Genomic DNA, 24,735 nt, shown 5'->3' on the forward strand with positions numbered 1-24,735 from the left:
AAATAAATACAGAATTAAATAGAATACCTCAGAATTGTAAGTAAAATTTGCGAAATTCTAATTTATACATAGTAACAAGGCAAGAAAAGTGACTGAAACTTGGCTGAATGGATGATAACCGCCTGTTGTAGCAACACAATTGTACGTCGTCCTCTACACTTGTGTCGTACAACATCCAGTTTCCTTTCATTCAACTAAGTTTCATCATGAATATTCTACCTAAACATTCTATCAAAGCATAAGGAAAAAAGCTTTTCTTTATAGTCATTGAATTATAAGTAGAAAATTGTATAACTTGTTTTTATTTAATTCTAGGCCGAGTATGGCCTAGTGGTTAGCGTGCTCGGTCTGTGAATCCAAGAGCTTTTGTTTCGTGGGTTGTTGCATCAAAAATGTGCCCTGCTTCGGGAGCAAGGAGTTCGCTGCAAGAGCTTATAGTCAAATCTCATTATTTGGTCAGCTTAGAGCAGCTCACAAATTACTGGTGAGTGCTGTTATTAGTTGCCTTTCCTCAAAATCGGGGACGGCCGTACGCAGTCTTTTGTACGACTTTGCACGAAACCTCCGAAATACGTAAATTTGCTTCTTTCCGTGTCGTTAAAAACATACAGATTGTCGTAAGATATTATATGATTAAATCCAGTAAACTAGGTCAGTAGTTTCGGTCTTGCTGACACAAAATAGGATTTAGTGTAGTTAGGGCCACTTCGTACTATGTTACAGAGGCCACAGTCGGTGCACGTATATATGACACACTATAAATTACGAGTGACGAATACGCCCGTGCTACATATTAGAAATAACCGTTTTTTACTTGTTTTCAAATTTTTTGTTCTTATCTGAAGGTCCCAGCAAGGTCCTCTGTCTCCTTTTCTGCACCCTACTGATTACTTTTGCCTTGTTAATTTTTTTATTTTAATTTATAGTGATTTTAAACATTATATTTTTCATTATTTTTTACATTAAGCCGGAAGTAATTTGCTTGAGTAAACCTACAAACTAAATAGGGATGTTTACTTACTTTGTAAACACATTTCTTAATTGAAAATCAAAAATATTTTACACTTCTCTAATTGACTTTACTGATACACGGTTATTATTTATTCACTTGATTACATAACAGAGATTGATGCTGTTGCAAGTTATATTACGAATAAATAATATTTAGTTATAAATTGCAGACATGTAGTTTTAAAATAATCAGAAGAGTGTCAAAAAAACGATATGGTGTGTTAAAATTTTCATTCAAAACCACAGATTTAAAGATTTAGAATTTGGAAATCTTGAAATGAAATTTGAGAACGTTTCGTTACATTCAGCAGTATTTAATATTTTATGTAAACATAGTTGGAAGACTTAATGTTTTCAATGTTGATCTCTAATCAAACGTCTTTCATTTCCTGTCTTAACCTAACTCGAACTTCTTTTTTCTCATTGTTGATATCATTATAAAATGATGTTCAATGTTCGAACAAGTTAATTAAGTTTCATAATCTAAAAATCTTCCTAAAGTCTAACTTCTGAATATAAGCAATATAATTTATTTATTTCTATAACAAATTATCTTTCAGATTTTGTTCCTTCTAGTCTGTCACTTCAAAATTAAGGACTGCTATGATAGTGCTTTTGTGTAGCTTGGAGAAAAAACTTTGGAATAAATAAACCAATGGGAAGTTTTACGAGTAAAATGAGTGGCTTGCGATATATACAAGACCCTCAATGGCAAAGCGGTTGTTTGCGGACTTTCAACGCTGAAAACCGAGTTTTGATACTCGTGGTGGACAGAGCACAGATAGACCATTGTGCAGCTTTGTGTTAAATTTAAATAAACAAATGATATACACAAACTAGGAGTATTCACATATAAACGATTGTGGTTAAAACCAACCGTATTATATGACAATTTCAGTTCAAAACTAACCTCATTCTGAAAATTTCAATTAAAATATCTCACGTTTTTAATTCCCTTTAATAGAACTCTGTAAAATTCTAAATTAAGCCAACTCTATATCTAGCAGTTGTACTTGAAACTAACAGGGTAATAGTTTCCAACCGACAGCTTTACCTTATAATATTAGATATATAAACAGATATTTATTTTCCGTTTTTTATATTACATCGTTCTCAATCCAACATGAACGAAAGGCTGTTGTATCAAATATACATTTTTGACACACTTGTCTATCTATGTTTATTTTTCTCTTATATTAAATTTACATCAATGGCTAATACGGAATTTGAAGGTGAAATAAAACTGGTAAATTAGGATTATTCATTGTATTGATAAGTAGAGAAAATAAATATCAAGTTCTGAAGAGAGTTTATTTGAAAGATTACAGTTAACTTTAAAATCTTCTTCTGACGTTTTATGTGTGTTTTAAATTGTTAACGTCACAACTTTACGATGTGATCAGATCCTACGTTACAGGAAAATAAGATCTTGTTCAAATGGTAGATTAACTCAAGTAAAGTAATTAATAAATATTTCATAATTTTTCAGAGATTTTAACATGTTTATATTGTGTTATAGATACATGTGGACACTGCCTTTTATGTTCATAAATTACTGTTATTCCTACAATAGTTCGAACCAGCGAGTGCATAGGCCTTCAGTAAGATATGAGAATAGTATATATAGTAAGAAATCACATTCTGGTTCCAAATGGGATTTTTCACATACGATTCACAACGCTCTGCACTCTAAAAAGTAATGATATATTATGTATCTTATTTTGTAGTGATAAAACAAAATTATGTCACTTTTTGCTGTTTAAAATATTCTACAACATATCTTTGTGTGTGTGTGTGTGTATATATATATATATATATATATATATATATATATATACATTAACGGAAATAGTTATGTAAACAAATAAACGATATTCATATAAGAGCCACAAAGAGCAATGACACTTATATGGTGAATTTATTAACGGTACAAAACATTGTAACGTGAAATACAAGACAAAGGTAATAAGTTGTATAATGTATTAGTATTTTGTTGTAAACGTTTTACTTTACCACATACTTTATTTTTATGCTATCATTCAGTTTATCATTGTACAACATGATAATATTGTCCATGTATCTTGTATTACGCATCATGACCTTCACATGTTTTACATGAACCTATACAGCTTTCAGGTTATTCATCTACAGATTTTGTGAAGGGCAAGCTATTGTTATGATTGTTTAATAGGGCATTTTACTTGTAGATTATAGTTTTACCATATGTGCTCTACACTTGGAAATACTGTCCTTTAAAATAAAAATTCCAATCCAACCCAATGAATTCTTTCTCTGAGGTACCATCAAGATACACTTCAATCTGTCTTTTCTTTTCAACACTTGTGCTTATATCACTGATAGCACAGGCTGAGATGCGGCCTCAAACTTATATCGTCTCCACCATGTTTGTCTCTTGCTGCCATAAATGGATTCTGATATCATTTTTCTTTCCGCCGTCGAATGAACAACTATTAATCATTATTGAACAATTCGAGCTTCGATTTATTTGTAACAAGTACGCGTCTCTAGCTGTGTGTATTTTACTTGTTGTTCAGTACATATTTAAATCTTTTGGTATTGGTTACCTTTTCTTAGCAGTCGTTTTCGAGTACCTACACTTCCATCGGATAATTTTGTCTTAACGAGTATGTTATTGTATTCAAGATAACATTTACATTTTATATTTATAACAAGGTCATGGACAATATCTGTTCTTGACTATCACCTATCTCGTAAAGAATATACCTAAATATACTTACATGTAACATCGCTTCTGGAACGTTTTAGTTTCACTATCTCGAACTTCTGTACTCTATTATTAACAATGCCAGTTTCACTTACCATATTCATTCTTACAACATCTTTTTGCATAGAGTATTCTTAACTTAACAAAATTTTTATTTCTATAGTTTTGTCTTGCGATATGTCAGTCTTAGTGGGCATGACGGTATTCGCACTACTTTTTCTTGGCAGAGTATAACTGCTGTAATTCTATTTATAAATTAAATAGTGCTGTGACAGTACTTTCTGATCGGTTGTAGGAAACTAGTCACAGTGTAAACCATCAACATGTGACCGTAATTTGGTGTAGTTTATTTTCACACAACGAATGGATGATAATCCTGTGTTATTTGCCCTTTATAAACCCTTTTATCACTGTTTCGCCGTTTTATAATAATTTTAAATACTGTACATATATATGATGAGAAGAGTATAATTTAGCTTGAAAGAACAAGTTATTTGTATACACATTTGTAAAACACTTGCATATATATAAATCACCAAAAGTGCCTAGACATCCACCTAAAAAGGAATGTAATTTTATTCTTTAAATGTTTTTTTTTATAGCAAAGCCACATCAGGCTATCTGCTGTGTTCACCGAGAGGAATTGAAACCCTAATTTTAGCATTTTAAAACCGTAGACTTACGGCTGTACCAGCGGGGTACTATTCTTTAAAAAAAAAGGAGACAAAGTGCATGATATTACTATTAGAAGTTAGTAGATTTATTCTTTGAAATATTTTAAGCAAAACCACGGTTATATGTTGTATTTTTAACAGGTAAACGAGAAGTAAGACAAGTGGTTAATAGCACCCATCATCAAACCTTGGTCTACTTTGAGCGAACAAATAAATAACGAGATTTCCTATATGTAACATTGTTATACGTAAATTTTACGAGTATACAACAAGACTGTTAGATGCATTTTTAAAGTACGTTGATAAAAATATATTCATCCTTTGTCTTCTTGTCGCAAGTGGTTTAAGTTTGCTATCTCGCCTACGTTTTTATTTAAATTTTGTTGTATGTCTTTGATGAAAACGTATTCTAGTTTATCTATGTTATACACCTACATCACACTTTGTAATGTGCTAACATCAGATCCAAAGAACAGATTGTCTGATTCCTAGCTGGGAACTGAAAAACTTCTTTCTCACGTAGAGATAGTGGAACAGAACTTATTATGTTTAGGCCAACGACAGTACAATTATCTTCTATAGTTATTTACAAAATATAGTAAAAACATAAATTGGGAGTGCAAATGTTTTCAGCCCGAACTGAGATACGCCGTTATTAGACTCCCTAGTCAACCTAACATGCTTATGAAGAACATATAAGCCTCAAATGTTATTCTGAGTTAGGTTTAATAAACTTTACACGTTATTAGGTGATAATTAAGAAATCGTTAAAATTAATTAAGTTTTATAAAAACAAAATCCACTAACACGAATATTGAAATTTCAACCAGAACAGCTGAAATAACATTATTATTAGACATAAGTCAACCTGTGGAAAATTCGTGTTTTTATGCCACCCCCCTTACACCAAGTAAATATAGATGACACGTATATTGTAGCCAGAAAACTAATTGTCATCTTGCAACTGTGAACGTAACATGTCTTCACATTAGTACGAGAATTCACTGAGTTTGTCAAGTTTATAGACAGTTTTTCATTGAATATTGATCAATATTTTGTTAATTTAATAAATTTATAAAACTACAGTTGCCTTAGATAAATATACGTTATTTCTTCTACAAGTCTCTGTTCTTAAATCGCCACCCGCTAGTACAGCGGTAAGTCTACGGATTTACAACGCTATAAATTAAGGATTCGATTCCTCCTCTGTGGGCTCAGCAGATAGCCTGATGTTGCTTTGCTATAAGAAATCACACACACAGTGTTCTTAAAATGTATCCATTTTTAATATTTAACGTCTCAACTGAGCATGCACTTACAACATACGATCGAGTGCCGATTGAAGTGTAGTTGAAGATTGTTTTTAGAGCTAGTCGTGTGTACGTGTCTCAAGATAATAGACCTGTGGTCTGTCTATCACAGGGAATCGAGCCCCAAATTTGAAAGTTCATAAACTTACTCTTGATCAACAGTAGGACAAGACAGTTTTGACAAAGAACTGATTATTAAATATACTTTAAAAATAAACAGAAAGAAAGCTGTACTAAATCAAATAGCTAGTGCAAGTAAACTACTGTTAGAACAATGTATTAATAATTATCGGCTCAATGTGTTCAATAAAATAGGAATATCTTAAGACAGAATAAGTAAGTCGATAATCCTAAATCATTATCAGTTTATAATTGTCAGAACCTGTTTTCCAAAAATGTAGAAGTTGGTGAGGTAATTTTAGTTAGCGTTTTTCAATCTATTATTATATTTAATGCATTTTACTGTAGCGGAAACATTACTACACTGCTACAAACGTTTTCTATAATCGCAACAGATACGAAAGGGTGGGGCGAGAAATGGCATTGAACGTTGTAACGTACCAGTCGAATTAAGCATTCCATGAAAAAAATTGAATCAAGAAAGAAAGTTTCTATACAAATATCTAACTAAGACCTTGGTAGTATATGCCTAACAACTGACAATAATTGTCTTACTTCGGGTATAAAAGGGGTTAAGTTCTTTCTTCCACACCAATTCTGCTCTTGTAGTTACTGTCTACAGTTTTTCAGAAACCCATAACCATGAACACTTTGGTAAGTCAATCTCACTGTCGTTCTTTGATTAAACACAGATACTACACACTGTTTAAGCAGAGAGAATTAAATCTATGTGATTTGAATATAAAACAGAGTTACTTACACTACATCAATTTGTTGTAACCTTAGTTTCTCTAACCTACAGTAGTTGTTTTGAATTAAGCACAAAGCTACACAATGGGCTATCTGTGCTCTGCCCACCACGGGTATCGAAACCCGGTTTTTAGCGCTGTAAGTCCGCAGACATACCGCTGAGCCATTGGGGGGCCCTACAGTAGTCACAAATTTAGTTAAAATGGAATTGATTCTGGGACGCTTCTATCTCGTTGATTGCTAAGATACAAGATGCCATGAAGAAAAATGTCATAAGCACACCAGAGTTAGTTCTTATTAATTTACCATAATATTTTAATTTAGTGATCAGTAAATACAGTAGAGACGAAACCTTAAAGTAAAACAGCTTTACAAAAGCTAATTATTTTGTAATTATAAAGGTAAAGAGTAAATTATAACGTATGTTATGATATTATATATATAAACACTTTTGTTTCAGTTGACCCTCACTTTTTTTGCCCTTTGCTCTGTGGCATTTGGCGGCTTGCTGGGTGGTGCTGGTTTTCTAGGTCCTTTTCATGGAGGTTATTACGGAGGAGGAGCTGTAACTGGCAGTTCTGCCGTCACCCATAGTTTCGACAACCAGCGTGCTTTGACTGGCTACGGATATGGTGGTTACGGTGGATACCTTGGCTTCGGTGGACACCTCGGCTATGGTGGATACGGTGGCTACCGTGGTTATGGTGGCTACCCTTATGGAGGTTATGGTTATGGTGGTTATGGTGGTTATGGTGGCTACCCTTATGGAGGTTATGGCTATGGTCTTGGCTACAAGTTTCACTAAACTCCTACTGGTAAGAATTTCATTCATTGTAAACGAAGAATTTCAGTTCAGGACATGAACGTACGTAATCCTTTTGCTTAAATTAGCATGAAGTTTAAAGTTTCGGTATCCAAGTTATGTAATTGGGTTGACTAACACGATATAAACATAAAGTATTTTATTGCTTCCGATGTCTGGAGCCGGTTAATTATCAGGGTTTGAAAGTTATTATATCATCTTAAGTATTTAAACTTTCAACTTTCGGTTTCTCGAATGACAACAAAACCATTTGATGATTAATTTATGAAAAATAAATTTTTCAAAATTTTTATTGTTGGGTAAGCTTTATGTCTCTTTCCCATTCAAAAATTACTATTGATTAGCTAAATGAGCGTAGAATTTTTTATTGGCTAAAAAATGTTCCTTTTTGCGTTATAATGTCAGATAATATTCAGATAATAAATTATAACTAAAGTCTTTTTTTGATAGCGTTGAGCCACAGAGATCAGTGCATCTACACGTAGTTTGTTGGAACTTTATCAAATTGATATTGATAACTGTCATTTAGATATTATTTTTTATTATAAATATATTGGATGATTTCTAGCATTTTTTAGTTTAAAAACAACATTATGTAACAATTGCATTGTTTTAGTCACGTCGTGTATAAAGAGTTTTATGTATTTTCTCAGGCGAAGTTTAGATTGCTAATGAATAATGTTTTCGTTTATCATTTTAGGTATTTTATTATGATAAAAGTAAAAATTTTAAAAACTTTGGCATTTATAAACTAACAAAATATATTTTCATTTAATTCCTTCAGGAAAATACAAAGCACAATCAGCGAAAAAGTCAAGAAATACCAAGGGATCATTGGATTTGCTGTACAAAGTGTGTTTTTTTAGAAATTTGTAAATCATAACACCAATAAAATCTTACTTTCTGACAAACTAGAGTCCTAAACTTAGTTCGGTTTCATATAACTTCATCCTTTATCAAAACAATGAAAAAGAGCTGTGGTTTACAGAAGGACAATTAAAATATTACGAAATTATATGAATTCATGGTTTACATTGTATATTACTCTGAGAGAGACTTTTTAATTGATAAGCTTGCTATCAATGAATATTTGGACAACATTTGTATTTCTATGCAAAATTAGAGCCAATGATATAATGATGTAAAGTATCGTAAAAACATTCTTAGCACCCACCACACTCAAGAAATATGGAAGGAGAAAATTCCTAAATTCACCAGTGTACTTTGGTCATATAAATATAACACTATGTAACACAAATTTTGTTCCTGGATAGTATGTGTTATTTCTTAATTGCTTGTATTGTAAAAGTACAGAAAATGGCCATTATTCCCTTCAAACTTTGCTTTTGCGACCTGGATAATGAAATTTAGACATTAACCTATTTTGTATGTAAAAAAGGCAAATTTGCACATTTTCATAAGGTCTGAATAAAACAACATATGAATCACGATTTACATGTATTTATACTGAACTTATACAAAAATGAACAAAAATGCTTTGAAGTGAAAAGTTTTTGAGACTTGCGACTGTAATGTAAATCACTTTCACGTATCAGCCCCCAAATATAGTCTCCAGTCATGCTTTCCTTATAGGCTCCCAGGTCACAAAAGCAATGTTTGAAGAGAAAAATAGGTATTTTCCATTTACTTTAGGCATAAGGAATTAGGAAATAACATTTTCTGCCCAGGAACAAGAAAACAAGTAAAAAATTGTATGACATTAAAGTGGCTGTGTGTACTTTAGCCATAGAAATATAATTAACACTCACATTAAAGTGGCTATGGTGTACTTTAGCCATATAAATATGATTATTACGGGAATTCACAATATCTCTTTCTCATTTGAAGATTTAAAAACAAAAGGTAAAGTATTATAAATTTATTTTTACTGTATATTTTTTCGATAAATAAATATTATTATAACATACTTTATGATTTTGAAATATACAACTAATATCGATCATTTATTGGTAAGCATTAAGTTTAGCTCTGGACAAAAGCAATCTTCTTGTTTATTTATTTTAGATTTTAATTTTAAGGTTATTTTAGTTTTTAGTCACTTGCTCGCACTCATGCAGGCTCGACATGGCGAGGTGGTTACGGCGCTCGACTCATAATCTGAGAGTCGCGGCTTCGAATCTCCGTCGCACCAAATATACTCTCCCATTCAGCCGTAGAGGCATTATAATGTGACGGTCAATCCCATTATTTGTTGTTAAAGAGCAGCCCAAAAGTTGGCGGTGGTGACTAGCTGCCTTCCCTCTAGTCTTGCACTGCTAAATTATAGACGGCTTGCGCAGATAACCCTCATGTAGCTTTGCGAGAAATTCAAAAAACACACAACACTACTAGCGAAATTCACTTTGCTCTAACCTGTGTTGTTTTTTGTTTTTGGAATTTTGCACAAAGCTACTCGAGGGCTATCTGTTCTATAAAAAAAACTTTTTTGTTTTTTGTTTGCTCGTAAATGTGTACAAGTGTACCAAACTATCTGAATGCTACATCTATACACGAGTAACTTGGCACAACACTAGATTTTATAATGTTTGCATAAGTAGTAAAGTATCAAACAATATTTTTACTAAAACAATAAATTTAGGCTATTTACAGCTTCAAATGTAACATACGTATTATAATTTCTTAAAGTGAATTTGATAACTTCAATTATTTACTAGTTTTTAACACAAGTGATAAAACGTTATATGTATATATATATATATACCGCATTACTTCGAATGTAAGACGCCCTCTGATTTAAGACGCACCTTACTTTTAAAAAGGTATTTTCAAGAGAAAAAAATGTAATGTTCTATATTTCGCATATGATAAACAATATTTTTAAAATAATTTTCTAATAATACTGTCCGACATTTCTTTCCACGCTTTTGAAATCCACTCCATTATTGTTGAGACTGATACCCTTCTTGTTATACCACTCGGTGTCAAAACATGATTATCTTTATTCAGCCAAGCATCATAATGTTTACAGATACAATCTTTGAATGACTTGTTAATGAACACATCAAGAGGTTGTTACTGGCTTGTCATTCCACCAGGTACGTAGCATCGCTTCTGGAACGTTTAAGTTTCACTATCTTGAACTTCTGTACTCTATTATTAACAATGCCAGTTTCACTTACCATATTCATTCTTGCAACATCTTTTTGCATAGAGTATTCTTAACTTAACAAAATTTTTATTTCTATAGTTTTGTCTTGCGATATGTCAGTCTTAGTGGGCATGACTGTATTCGCACTACTTTTTCTTGGCAGAGTATAACTGCTGTAATTCTATTTATAAATTAAATAGTGCTGTGACAGTACTTTCTGATCGGTTGTAGGAAACTAGTCACAGTGTAAACCATCAACGTGTGACTGTAATTTGGTGTAGTTTATTTTCACACAACGAAAATCAAAGTAATTCTATTTTACTGTAAATATCCTAAAGCACTAATTTGGTACTCATCATTCTGATAGTTCATAATCCAAAAATGTGATTTTATATTATATTTTCCAGATGAAAATGCATGTGCAACTTTACCTAAATAACAAGGCACGGGCTTGCCTTTAACATTGGTTAAATAGTTTTACTAGCTTTGATATGGAAACAAAATAACAGTAACTTAATAGTTAATCTGAGGATCGCGGGTTCGCATCCCCGTTGCGCCAAAAATGCTCGACCTTTCAACCGTGGGGGCATTCTAATGTAACGGTCAATCTCACTATTCGTTGGTAAAAGAGTAGCCCAAGAATTGGCGGTGGGTGGTGATGACTAGCTGCCTTCCCTCTGGTCTTACACTGCTAAATTAGGGACGGCTGGCACAGATAGCCCTCGAGTAGCTTTGTGCGAATTTCAAAAACAAACAAACAAGCTAGCCATTTATTGTGAAATATAATTTACGGTCCTTGGAGTAGCTACCCAGTTATTGTTTGATATATTTGTTTAACTCGGAACTGACCTTTGTTTTCCTTAACCAACTTGTCAGTGATCTTTAGTACGTAAGGTTTGGTAAACTGTGTGCTAAGGGTTGGTGATGTAAGTATATCCAAAGTACTGTAAAGAAAAACTTAACAGTTGATCTTGTGTTATCACAGTCTTTTCTTCTTACTATAAATGTCTATATGTGTGTTCTAGTTTGACGTTACTTTTGTGAAGTTACAATAAAAATGAAGAAAAAATATGTATAACCAGCCAAACCTAAACCAACTGTTTATGTGTGATTTATTTATAGTGTCTTAGCATTAGACAGTCTGAATGTTCTATTAATTTGAACAGCAGTAATCAGTATGTCGTTCCTTTGTTATATTTCTATGTGGAACAGTTATAGGTTATAACATGTACGATTTGTGTAAGTGAAACAGTAATTTTCCCGCTACATAACATTGTCTGACAGAGATGAGGTAATCCATACTTTCACGAGATTTGTGTCCACTCGTCAGTAATTAATGGCTATATGGGTATTCATTTATTATAACAGTTGTAACAAATTATAATTAACATAATGAAATCTAGACATGAATTATATATGTAAGCACAGTCACAGTATATTTGTCAAATTTTGTGGACAGTTATTAAAATAATGCTAATTAAATATACACATATGTGAAAGTCCGCCCTTGTGAAACAAGAGATAATTTAACGTGTCAAATATTATGTCAAGTTAGTAAAAGTGTTATTACACAATAAACGCTTTATTGTATAAACATGTAAATTATTGTATAAAGTCAAATTAGTAAAATTATAAATTTTAATTAATACATAACGTCGCTCTTTTTAGGTGATTTAAACTTACAGTTATGTATTATGGTTGCTTGTCATGGTGACCTAGCAATATGTTCACCATTTTGTGGATGGTCTAGCAATATGTTCTGATTTGGTAAAATAGACAGTCATTAGAATAATGTTAATTATTTGATGTTTTCACGTAAATACTTCCTTAACAGACATTAATGTAGATCAGATTACAAAGTTCAGAAAATTGAAAATTGTTAAAAGAAATATTGTGTCAAGAATATTTTATTATAATCATGTTACTGAAAATACGTAATCAGTTTATTGAGTAAAATATCATCCTCTTAGGACAGGATAAGTAAGTATTAATTTAATGATAAGTATCCTTTTTTGAATAGTTCAATTGTGGCATTATGATCACCTATCATGGCAGCCTATCAATGCCTCTCTAACAACGTTTGGGATTATGATACCTGTCATCCCTCCGAGGCCGACATACTCTTTTCATGAGTCAATTTAATTTGTGTTTCATTATAATCGTGATTATATATGCTATGAATAAATTAAACATCCTTATACAACTTTAAAATTTAATTTCAACAACTTGTACATTTCCTTAAGAAACACCATTTTAAAGTGAGAATAAAAGTATGAAAAGTTTAAAGATAACTGTTTTAAATCATCATGTTTTGGAAACACTAGAGTAAAAATCTTGAAATGAAAACATAATGGAGAACATATGTCAGAATATTTTAATATGACGATTAAGCAAAGTAGCGGCCCCCCGCTAGTACAGCGGTATGTCTCCGGACTTACAACGCAAAAATCAGCGGTTCGATTCCCTTGGTGGGCTGAGTAGATGGCCCGATGTGGCTTTGCTATAAGAAAAAACACACAGCAAAGTAGCTAAACGACCATGCGAACAAAAAGTATTTACCTGAACGTCTAATTTATTATATTTTATTTCTTGCAATCTTATGAAGAACCATTTGACATTATGTTTCATTTCAGAATTTCAGTGTATTCCAAATCCCAAAATAAGCATTTCGGAGAAACAATATGGTCAAGTCAGAAATCGACATTTCTAACTAAGAGTTTAAAGAGTACCAAAAGATCTCGATAAGTCAGAAACTGTCAAATTAAACTGTCAAATTGCGAAATAAGTACTTGCGCAGCGAAATATAATTTCAAGAAAATGAGTATATGATAGGTTGATGAAACACGCTTATAATGATAGTTTTTCAATCCAGATTCGGATATTAACCCCTATACTCTCTCTTTTCTTTTTCTTTTAAAATATATGCCATTACCATGTGGTACAGTTTCAAGACAATAAAACACATTGTATTGTCTGAATGATTGTATGAAGTGTATAGAAACCTTTTATACAAGTAGAATATGGTTAATACAGAACTCATGGTATCCAGACACTTTGTAGTTAGTTGTCCTTAGATAAGTGAACAAATTTTGTCATATAACGGTAAGTATAGTGAATTTAATGACAATAAAAAAGGAACTTTCACTAAATCAATCCTTTATAAATAAACTGTCTCTGGTATTTAGTGAGAAGTGTCTTTATTTTTTACTGTTTTTTTCTAATTTCACACAAAGCTACACGAAGGTTATCTTCGCTAGCCGTCCCTAATTTAGCAATGTAAGACTAGAGAGAAAGCAGCTAGTCATCATGACCCACCGCCAACTTTTGTGCTACTCTTTTACCAACAAATAGTGGGATTGACCGTTACGTTATAACGTTCTCACGACTGAAAAGGCGAGAATGCTTGGTGTAACAGGGATTCGAACCCGCGACTCTCAGAGTACGAGTCGAACGCATTAACCCACCTGGCCATGTCAGGTCTTTTTTTTTACTGTCATTATACCCACTATTACTACTGTTACATGACAAAACTTATAAAAGTTGATTTGTTCATTTATTCAAAGAAAACTAGCTATAAAGTATCACAGAGTCCAGAAATATGTACTTAATTTAGGGTAAAAGTAGAGGAAATAGTTTGAAAGGGACGTGAATGTCTACTCCTAATAGAAACGTTTAAAGTTTTACGGTCTTATCTACGTTCATTTAAATAGTTACTACTATTGAAGTGATATGAAAATAGTACACGGGTTTGAAGGCTCAATAAATTGAATTTGTCTTCTTTATTTTCAATGGCTCATATGTTTTTATTAAGTGGTCAACAATTTGTTTATACAACTGATTGTTATATATGTAAAAACGGCTCGTTTGGGTTGAGAAAATTTGTTACGTAGAGGAGCAAACAACTTTTGTACCTTCTTCTACGTAGAGGACTACGTAACAAATTTTCTCAATCTAAACGAGCCGCTTTTATGAATATATTTTTCTTTACAAGTGGGTTTTCTCGACATAACTGATTATTATTTCATCACATCTGATTGTACATGACACTTATAATTCTTTTGTTTTTTCCAGGAAAAAATTCTTCTATTGCGTATCTTAAGTAAAAATAAAAGTTTTAAGAAATAACAAACAGAAATCAAACTTTTCAACAGCATTATAAATATAAACAATTAAACGATGACCTTTTACCCTTTACTCAAGGTATAATGTTTCCACATGATGCTGTTGGTTTCTTGAAAAGAGCAGGTAACAATCGAGATTTTATGTTATAACATATTAATAGAGCTTCTGGTTTGATATAAAATGAATTGTAGTGATCGTTTACAATTGAAATGTTAAAGAATGTTATTTTTCGATTTTTCTTGACCTTTTAGTTTGTTTTATCTACTTGCAAAATCCAAGAATATATCTTTTAAAATATAATGTTTTGCATATTAAAACGTCAACTCAGAAACTTTGAAAATTAATACTTTATGATAATTTGAATATATTAGTATTGTAAACTGTTTTTAGATCGTAAAGTGTTGACATATTATAAACCATATAAGAAATTAATTTATGTAGAATTCATTAACAATATCGTAATAAAGTGACAGAAACAATACAACTGCTTCTTACAAGAAGTCACTGTACACAAACAATTAAGTTACATTCGTTATCCAATTAACCAAACTGGAATACATTTCTACTTTTTGTTGCATTATAATAGAAAACTATTTACAATACTAGCTCTGGATTTGAAGTAATAAAACATAATAGTTTGATCGCTGTTGTTTGTTATTAAACACAAAGTTACACGAAGATCTATTTGTGTTGTGCCCACCACTAGTATCGACACCTAATTTTTAGCAGTAGAAGCCCACGGACATATCGCTGTTGGTTTGCCGTTTGAAGTTATTTGTAGAAATTGTTCCACCCATTTTAACATTTCTAGATAATTAGGGACAAAAAGTATTTCAATATTCAAACAAAATAGATTTCTTAGATACACTTCTTAAATTGACAGTTAAGTTATATAAATAATAAAGTTTATTTTATCAAAACAAATAATTTGTAATTTTTTCTTCATTAATTGGATTATTTCTTCTACATGTCACGTACTTTAGTAAATATTTCTTAGCAATAAGTTTCTGGTGAAACTTGTAGCCACACCCAACTCTAGGAGACCCATGACAATCTCTTATATCAAACCCACAAACGGGATCGTCATAATCTCTACAAGCAGTAGCCAATTTAGAAACATTATCCGTAACCGAATCCAGGAAAACCACAGCCATATCAATTCAAAGCACTCTGGTTGTCGAGGTTATCGGCGACGTCAGAGTAACTGATGGCATATCCTCCTCAATAAAAGGAACCTAAAAAAAATAATCATCCATGAAACCACCAAACGCTATAGAAAACAAGAAAATCTGAGGATCAACTAAACAAGTTTGAATACATTTATTTTTACGTAATTCTTACAGAGTATGATTGCACTACTTCATATCAGATATTCCTAAACGTAGAGGTAATCCATTTTTAGTTAAAATTAAGCTACCTCTTCTCGCAAGGCTTTGTCTACTGAACTCAAAGCTAAGGTTTACGTCATTTACCAGCTTAACAATAGAAGCCCTGTTTATTATATGCATATTAAATACAAACTACTATGCCCCCAGTAAACTGAGCTGTAGTATTGAAGAGTAAAATTCTGGATTCGTCCCTGCTGGGCAATGTACAGCTAGCCCATTTTAAAATGTATTGCTTAACACCAAAACAGTAATTAAACCACGATAATAAACATTTGCTTATCTGTTTTTAAAGCAAAGCCACATTGGGCTTTCTACTGTGTCCACCTCGGGGAACCACACCTTGGATTTTAGCATTACAAGTTCTTAGACTTAACTCTATTGTATAGAAAAACCCTATAATAACAATTACAGCACTAAAGATATCGTCTGTAAGAAATTATACACCAGGTTATATACTATAAATAGATAATTTTACCAAGAATAATAATAATGTCTTCTGATAGCTTTCAAATAGTAGTTACGATTAAGGGTGAAGGAAAACAAAAGTTTTAAATACTGTATTATTTTAAAAACTATACTGTATAAAGAAGGAAAATATAAGGTCAACATTTATATGTGGGATAAAATTTCCTGTTTGATAAAAAAATCGGTGGACAGTTAAGAATAAATTAAACAATAACCGTAAAAACCAAAAATCAGAAAACTAACAAAAGTAAACAAGATTTGATGTTATATTATTCTTTCGCCGTTATCATGTGAGCTTTAAATTATTATTTTCTAATGTTTTATTTTCAAAATATCTTAAAAGCTTAATTCTATAGAGCAGTAGCTATATATTACACCTAAAGATAAATACTTCGCCTCTATATTTTTAGTACATACGTTAGACATTTCTTTATCATATTTATCATATCTGAGAAACTATAGATAATGATTAAAAGGAGAATATCAGTCGGCGAATGAATGAAGAAATTATTTGCCGTCTTTTGCACCTAAAGTGAGTCTGTTCTATCAGTTGTTTGTCATCTATTGCCACAATGTTACTCAAGTTGTTTTGTTGTTCTTTCTTGTTTTATGTATTCCAAGGAATGCTTAATTCTTATTTCTCAGTGACTCAGCGGTAAGTTAGATAGTAAGTAAGAGAGCTTATGTCGATGAAAATCTGATTTCGACATCCACGGTGGGCTGAACACAAACAGCCCAATGTGAAGCTTTGTGCTTTACAACAAACAAACAAGGTTTACTTGACTGGTACAATAATATGTTCATTGGCATTATCTCTAATGGTATATAAATACGTTCAGCAGCACGTTTTTGACTGGTACGTTAGCGTATTGCATCATTCATTAGCACCTTATTAAAACTTTCACGAGGCGACAGTTTGTGGGTTTAGGTCGTAGACTCACTCATATGTGACATAAAGAGGTTTTCTCTTTGCGAAAATTAAAGATAAAATTCATTCAATATTGTTTGTAAAGATTATATAGGCCTGTGATGGTTTTATGAAATTTTTACATGTTCTACAGTAATTCCTTTACGCTGAATCCGCAAGAATATCAAATTTCTCCATCACGTACAGACTTTGCACAAAACGACATAACGCAAAACATAAAAAAGATTACCACAATGCGTAGTTTTGAGACTAACAGATGTAGATTTCTCAAACAATTAAGAGTAAATGAGGATATATATAAGTTTGACATCAATGTTTTTCCTTTTCATCATTTCTTCGTATTTCTATTAACAAGCACAATAATAAAAATTGTTCATCGTGGTAAACGAAATACTAATTTAATGCACGCAAGAGCTTTTCTTTTTCTAGATTTGTAAAAAAAATCCTTAAACGATAGAAAAAATGATTTGCGTAACTGAATTATGAACAATGTTTTGTTAAAACCAAAACAACTTGTATGAAGTTTAGATTATCAGGGTTGTGTTATGGATTTACAAGTTTTACAGAATACCAGAATCTCTTTAAAACTTTTAATTATTTTATCCGTATTTCTTCGGGAAAGTTGATGCTACCAACTGGATATAATTTAAATTGCAACACATAAGTTCAATTGTCAGTATTAGAGACCTTATATAGTTTGGGTTTAACAGTGAGTTTTTGAGTGAAGTGCTGTGTTATAGAATAAAAGATTTCAAAGAGTATACATATAGTAACTACGGTTCGATACAAAGACAAGTATTGGAAGGTTTCCTAAGTAAGACATGCTATTTTGGTTATTCATTGTTCCTTTCACTGATAAGTATTAATTAGTTAGCATATCGAATGGCATTACTTTTTATTTTAATTTATCATTTATTATTATCCTTCTATTATAGACCTTAAATTTCATTATTAGATTATAATTTGTATTTAAGATTTATCATAAATCTCCTAAGTTGGTCGAACCTTGTTAAAATGATTGGGTTTAAGGTTGAAAATATCGTTAACGGTGAATGTACTTGACTGGTGGAATAATGCATTCTAATCTTTGTAAGTGAAAAAAATATAGTAAACTGGCTACGACTAGGTTAATTTTTAGTTTCACTCTAAGTACGTAGCTTGATCTGATCGAAAGTTATTAATATAATATTATTTCTGCTATGATAAAAAAGAATATCTGGCAGATATGAGATCTGACGAACAAATTTATTCTGTGAATTTTCATGTTGCGTCCGTGTACACTGATAACCTTATTCAGGTGGAAAATTAAATTGCAGTAAATGAGTTGTTGTTTGTTTGTTTGTAAGAAAAAAGAACAAAAACCACAACTGCAAAAGGGTTAATAAATTATGTTCTTATTCAATTATAACATTTTGTTAGAAAGAAATATCTTTTTAACAACAGTATGCATTATGAAATATATGGTGTTGGTATGGACTCAAATTTAATATGCGGTTTAGCAAAACGTTTTTACATTACAACTGTCCAGAAAGCTCTACATTTGCTACATATCATAGGTATTTTGATAATACCTAGGTATTTTTGAGGGAAAGTGTGAGTTTTTATAAGAGCATTTAGACAAAAACATCTATGTATCAAGAATAAGAGAAAAAAATGACCAAAACTTGCATTCTCTGGACCTTAATACTAGCATATTTCTTTATCACGGAGAAATAGCAACACATCATAAGCCTACGCATGCAAGATCGTACAGTAATGTTGGTATTCTATATCTGTTAAACGTGAGATAAGTTTTATAAATATCTTACTTCACAGAGTTATTGTCCATCATTATTTTCACCAAAAATTGGAAAGTGTTAGAACTGTGTTATTAACTGATATTTTAAAATGTCTTTAAGCTTCATGTACACCCCTTGTAAGGTAAGATATAATGTTCGAAATCTATCAGTCTACACAAGTTTCACATTTATAGGTAAAGACAGTTATAGTGAAATCAGGTTATCCACAAATTTCTGTTAAAACCTGTATTAAGAACAAAGAACTGTTTCAACTTCAGTTAAAACCTGTACTGAAACAGAGAATTATTTTAGGTTCAATTAGGGCCTGGCATGGCCAAGCGCGTAAGGCGTGCGACTCGTAATCCGAGGGTCGCGGGTTCGCGCCCGAGTCGCGCTAAACATGCTCGCCCTCCCAGCCGTGGGGGCGTATAATGTTACGGTCAATCCCACTATTCGTTGGTAAAAGAGTAGCCCAAAAGTTGGAGGTGGGTGGTGATGACTAGCTGCCTTCCCTCTAGTCTTACACTGCTAAATTAGGGACGGCTAGCACAGATAGCCCTCGAGTAGCTGTGTGCGAAATTCCAAAAAAAACAAACAAACAGGTTCAATTAAAACCAGTAATGGGAACAAAAGGTTAAATAACAGTAGCTGTCTTTATAATTACTCAAATATCTTGCTTGCAAGTTGCCTTCACTGGCCCAGTCTGGGGACTTATAACTCTAGAATCTGGGTTTCGATACCTATGGTGGGTATAGTACAAATAACCATTGTACACCTTTGCACTTAACTTCAAAACCACAACAAAACAACAGTTTAAAGTTAAATGCACATAATTAAAAGTAGTTCAGTTTTTCATCTTCGGTACAATGTAGCTTGAATATTAACATATAAAAAGCTTGCTGAAATGACTTGTGACAGGATGTAATGAATACATTCAAAGAAATTAGAAAAGACATTCAGAAAAAGAGATTTCACCTGCTTATTTACTTTTATTTAGTAGGCTTAAATTGTTTCTTTGTTGTTAAGCGCAAATCTACGCTGTGGACAGATTGTTTTAAAATCGTTTCTATTTATTACATATATATTAAACAACAACCATGATAACATATAAAACAAACAGATGGTAGTCTTCTGTTTACTAATCTGTATGCGGACTTATATTGTTAGAAACTGGGTTTCGACACCCGTAGAGGGCAGAACAGCGATAGCAAATATGCAGCTTTTTGCTTGACTACATACACCAACAACTCTTAGTAGAAAATAAAAGATGTGAAACCTAGTTTGTTTTAACCCTTATTGATAAAACTATCTTTAACTTCGTAAATCTAGTAAATATACCTGTTGCACATTAGTTTTAAACAGATTTTATTTCTCAAACATCCATCTCTGTTCAGAGCTGTGCTTTGCAGACTATTAAAGAGAGTTCTTATTCCAAAATATAAGATATGTCAGTTATTCATTTTCGCTTATTTGCACATATTGCTAAACGGCCAGATTATAGATCCTTAAGGTTCAGATGAAACTGTGTCTAATCATAAACAGTTGATAATAGGAAAAACTAATCAATAACATCTGTCGCCTGAATGACTTTGTCTCACTCTTTGAATCAAATAACAGGTTTGACCATTACTTTAGTAATGCGCCCAAAGCTGAAAGTGCATGGCGTATTCAACTGCATCACTTCTTGAAACCTGGATATTTAGATCCACATCTTGACTTTCTAGACTGCATCGCTTCTTGAAACTCGGGTTTTTGGATCCGCATTCGGCACACTAACCATTATACCACTTGATCTGACACACTAAAACAACTTCCTTTTGATCTAGTTTAATTTTTTTCTGGTTAGTCTTATTGCCATTATACCATCTGATTTAATCAAAAAATAATACATATGTCTCACTTACCTGTATTCTGTGCTATTTTTCATATCACAATTCATTTGCTTACAAAAATGAGCTAAACAATCTGGAGTATGAAACAACGCTGAGGTTGTAATTTCCTTAATTTTTATTCATTAACCTTTCTGATTCCAAATCTTTTCCAGATAATATGAGAGAATTTCTAACAGTGTTATCATTTATTATAGAAGATTTCATACATGGTGTGTGTGCGTGCTGGAGTAAACTATTGTTTGCGAAACACATGTATCCTTTCGCTAATTTCTCTAGTAGATTATTCAGAATACTTATGATGTCGATGATTGATGAAGTAAATCAAAGTTTAGTTTTTACACAGAAAAAGAGTCAAATATCCATCAAAACGATAACTTATATGTGATTTGGGAAACAGATTATCACAAACAGTAAACAAGCGTTTCACAGTTGTTAGGCCTAACTTTGAAGATATTTGCGGACCTACAACGCTAGAAACCAGATTTTTATATCTGTGGTGGGCAGAACACGGATAAACCTTTGTGTAACTTGGTGGTTTACTTAAACAAACAAACAAATAATTTCGAAGAATTCTGCTTCTGAGTATTTTCATTTTTCACATTTTAGTATTTTTAAAAGATGCTTTTATTTCAAAATAATTCGGAAGATTGCATAAGAAAATAGTGCCCATTCCAAGAACAAAAACTTCAACAATTAAGATGCATCATATGAGATTTAATTTATTATCTTAGTGTCAATGAAAACTTAAAAAATTTGAATATTGTGCTAAAATGTTTTATTTATATTCAAAGAAACTATGTATAAAGTTAACACATCTATTATACAGATGTGTAGTCATATCATTTTTAAACATTTGTGTTTGCATATTTTATTTTAACCTGCTTCCTTTCAAGAACGTTTACTGCATAAAATTTAAATTGCAGGAATTATTAATAAATGAAAAATAATTTTATCTTTGTCAACTGTGTGCCCAAATTAAATATGTTTATTTTTCATCAGAAAAAGAAGTACAACGTCAAATTGGAAGACATAAAATGTTAGATCAAGCAGAAATAAAGATATAAATTTCTAGTAGAAAAAAGCCTTTTGTTGTTAATAAGAAGATATTTTTTAATTCATTCTGTTTGGGAGGGCTGTTGTTGTTTTCTCATTGTGAATTCCGCCAGGTTCTATGGGAAAAAAAGAACATGGAAGACATTAATGTTAAATGACAATATTCCTTATATATATATAACCTGACAATCAGTTTTAAGATTAATTTTATGAATAAAGATAATTTTACCTATGTAGCATAATACTATGGCATTATGGTATATTTGGTTGTACAATTGCCATACGTATTTCAGCGTATTTCAAAGAGTTGCACAAAAGATACGGAAACAAGATAATCAAAATACATATTCGAGAATGTACCTGTATATATTTTTAAGTTAAAAAAATTTGTTCTATTAAATCAGTAAAAGTTTACCTGTTTGAGTAAGAGTTGTGTTTAGTTATATCCAAATCCAAAACCGTATCCATGATTATAGCCATAGTTAGTATCATAAAAGTAGTAAGGATAACCCTGAGTGTAATCGTAACGTCTATTGGGAATATTGCCATAGTTTCCACGAAAAGCATATCTACTGCCGTCATAGTCGTAACCAAAACCATACGATTGTCCAGGACGAGTGAAATAATAGTTACGAGTCGGGAAGTTTCGCCGATTGTTGTAACTATAGAAATCTAAAAAAGAGTCCTCTGGTATTTGAAAGTCAATACCTGTAACTATCACTCCGACAGTAACTGCGACTGCATAAAATAACTGAAATAGCAAATACAAACCATCTTTCAAAATGAAAAACAACAACAGCATATATTTATAAATGTATTCATTTATTATTGAAATGACGAGTGTTGATTCAACGTAAAATATGAATTCGATAATAAAGAATACAACTTCTTACAAACAACTTAAAATATAATATGAAAGTATGTATGAGTTTTGATAGAATAATGAAATGTTCTTTCACTTTAAGTGAAGTGAATAAGGCATAATTTCTAAAAAAAAAGATTTAACACTGAAAACACTTTTGCAACGACAAAAGGGACATAACTTGCGTCGAACAACGGGCCGATTTCACACACTTGGAATGTTAAACAGATGTCTAATTAATTTTTTTCTAATGCTCTCATGAAATTGATATATTGAATAAATGTTTTACAAGAAAACAAACTTTTTTGTAGAATTAAACGTGATATTAATTTTTGTCTGTGTGACTTCTACGTTATACCGGAAAAGCATGCGAACAAACGCTAAACCTAAACTTGGAGATGCATTTCAGCAATGAGTCTGAGAGGTATGTGGATCATTTTAGCGGTGAGTGTTGATGAATAACTGCTTTCCCTCTAGTCTTACACTGCTAAATTAGGGACGACTAACGCAGATAGCCCTTGTGTAGCTCTGCGCGAAATTCAAATCAAACCAGCCAAACCAAACTAGTTCTTTCAGAAATTCACCTTTATTTTAAATACTTGTTGTACTGCGACTAAGCTACTAATGAAAACTTAAAACTGTACTTTTGTTTTGTTGTCACAACTTGAATAAAATCACTTACCAAAAACTTCATGTTGTGTTGTTCTTTAGCTGGTTGCAATGTTCCTCTAGCGAGCTGCTGCGAGGTGTTAAGCTAGGATGTCTAAATTGTGCCTTATATATATATATACCCAGTTCAGAAGGTATGGACAAGGAGGAACTAGACTAGACAGATTCAAGTTTTATATCACAAATAATTTGTTAACAAGAACAAAACTTAAGCGTAATACTACTTACAGATCGGTAAATATTAATGTCACAAGTACTTACCTCAGTAATTCCTACAATAGAATATAACTGTAAATGCTTTTGATATATCTTATAACAAAACTTGTCGTTCTAGAAATACAATTGCATGACACATGATACATGTATGTATTCATACTTATTTATCTATAAACAAGTTCGGAAAAATATAAAAAAAAATGTGTTGTAAAGTTGGGACTTTAAAACTAATTAATATTTTATATGTTATCTTAAAATACAAATTGACCAACAGTGAATTAAATTGTTATAATTTTTTGTTTCCTATAGGGTGATTCAATAAATCATTTTTTTTAATTTTTCAGTTTTTGTTCTCAGTTTACCAGGAGTAAACTTGGAACATTATATAAACATTTGAAAAACAGAATGAGTAATTGAAAGGTATATGAGTCGAAAGAAAAACTTTGTATTACATAACTTATACGTTTGACTACAATGCCACTTGGAGTGTTGAAAAAATACAGTGAGTTTTGACATCATGGAGATGAGTATATCTTAATATTGCTTAATAAGGTTATGAACGAAACAAAGTAGCACATTATTAATATTATTACCATTCTTATAACACATTTTGTGGCCTATAATGGCCTGGTGGTTAATGCGCTCGTCTTAAGATCTGTGGATTACGAGATTGAAACACATTACCGAACATTTCACCCATGCGGTCATGGGATAATTATAAATGTGAGGGTTAACCCCACTGTTCATTCGTAAAGAGTAGCCCAGGATTAGTCAGTTAGTTAGTTGCATTCTTTCTAGTCTATCCCTTTCAAATTAGGG

At 31.8% G+C, this 24,735-nt stretch overlaps 2 protein-coding genes across 2 annotated transcripts; one reads left to right on the forward strand and one right to left on the reverse strand.

Moving 5' to 3' along the window:
* The first annotated feature begins 6,356 nt into the window (after positions 1-6,356).
* On the forward strand, positions 6,357-8,345 carry LOC143232197 (uncharacterized). Its single transcript, XM_076467346.1, has 3 exons — positions 6,357-6,515; positions 7,072-7,426; positions 8,219-8,345. Exons 1-2 carry the CDS (start codon positions 6,504-6,506, stop codon positions 7,414-7,416), a joined length of 357 nt encoding a protein of 118 aa, XP_076323461.1. The 5' UTR covers positions 6,357-6,503; the 3' UTR covers positions 7,417-7,426; positions 8,219-8,345.
* Positions 8,346-22,090: 13,745 nt separating this feature from the next.
* LOC143231496 (uncharacterized) lies at positions 22,091-24,016 on the reverse strand. Its single transcript, XM_076466031.1, has 3 exons — positions 23,714-24,016; positions 22,585-22,920; positions 22,091-22,285 (listed from the first exon to the last, which is right to left on the reverse strand). The coding sequence occupies exons 1-2, from the start codon at positions 23,723-23,725 to the stop codon at positions 22,606-22,608; spliced, it is 327 nt and encodes a 108-aa protein (XP_076322146.1). The 5' UTR covers positions 23,726-24,016; the 3' UTR covers positions 22,091-22,285; positions 22,585-22,605.
* Between the last annotated feature and the right edge of the window lie 719 nt (positions 24,017-24,735).

This window comes from Tachypleus tridentatus, chromosome 11 (genome assembly GCF_004210375.1).
Source record: "Tachypleus tridentatus isolate NWPU-2018 chromosome 11, ASM421037v1, whole genome shotgun sequence".
Classification (NCBI taxonomy): domain Eukaryota; kingdom Metazoa; phylum Arthropoda; class Merostomata; order Xiphosura; family Limulidae; genus Tachypleus; species Tachypleus tridentatus.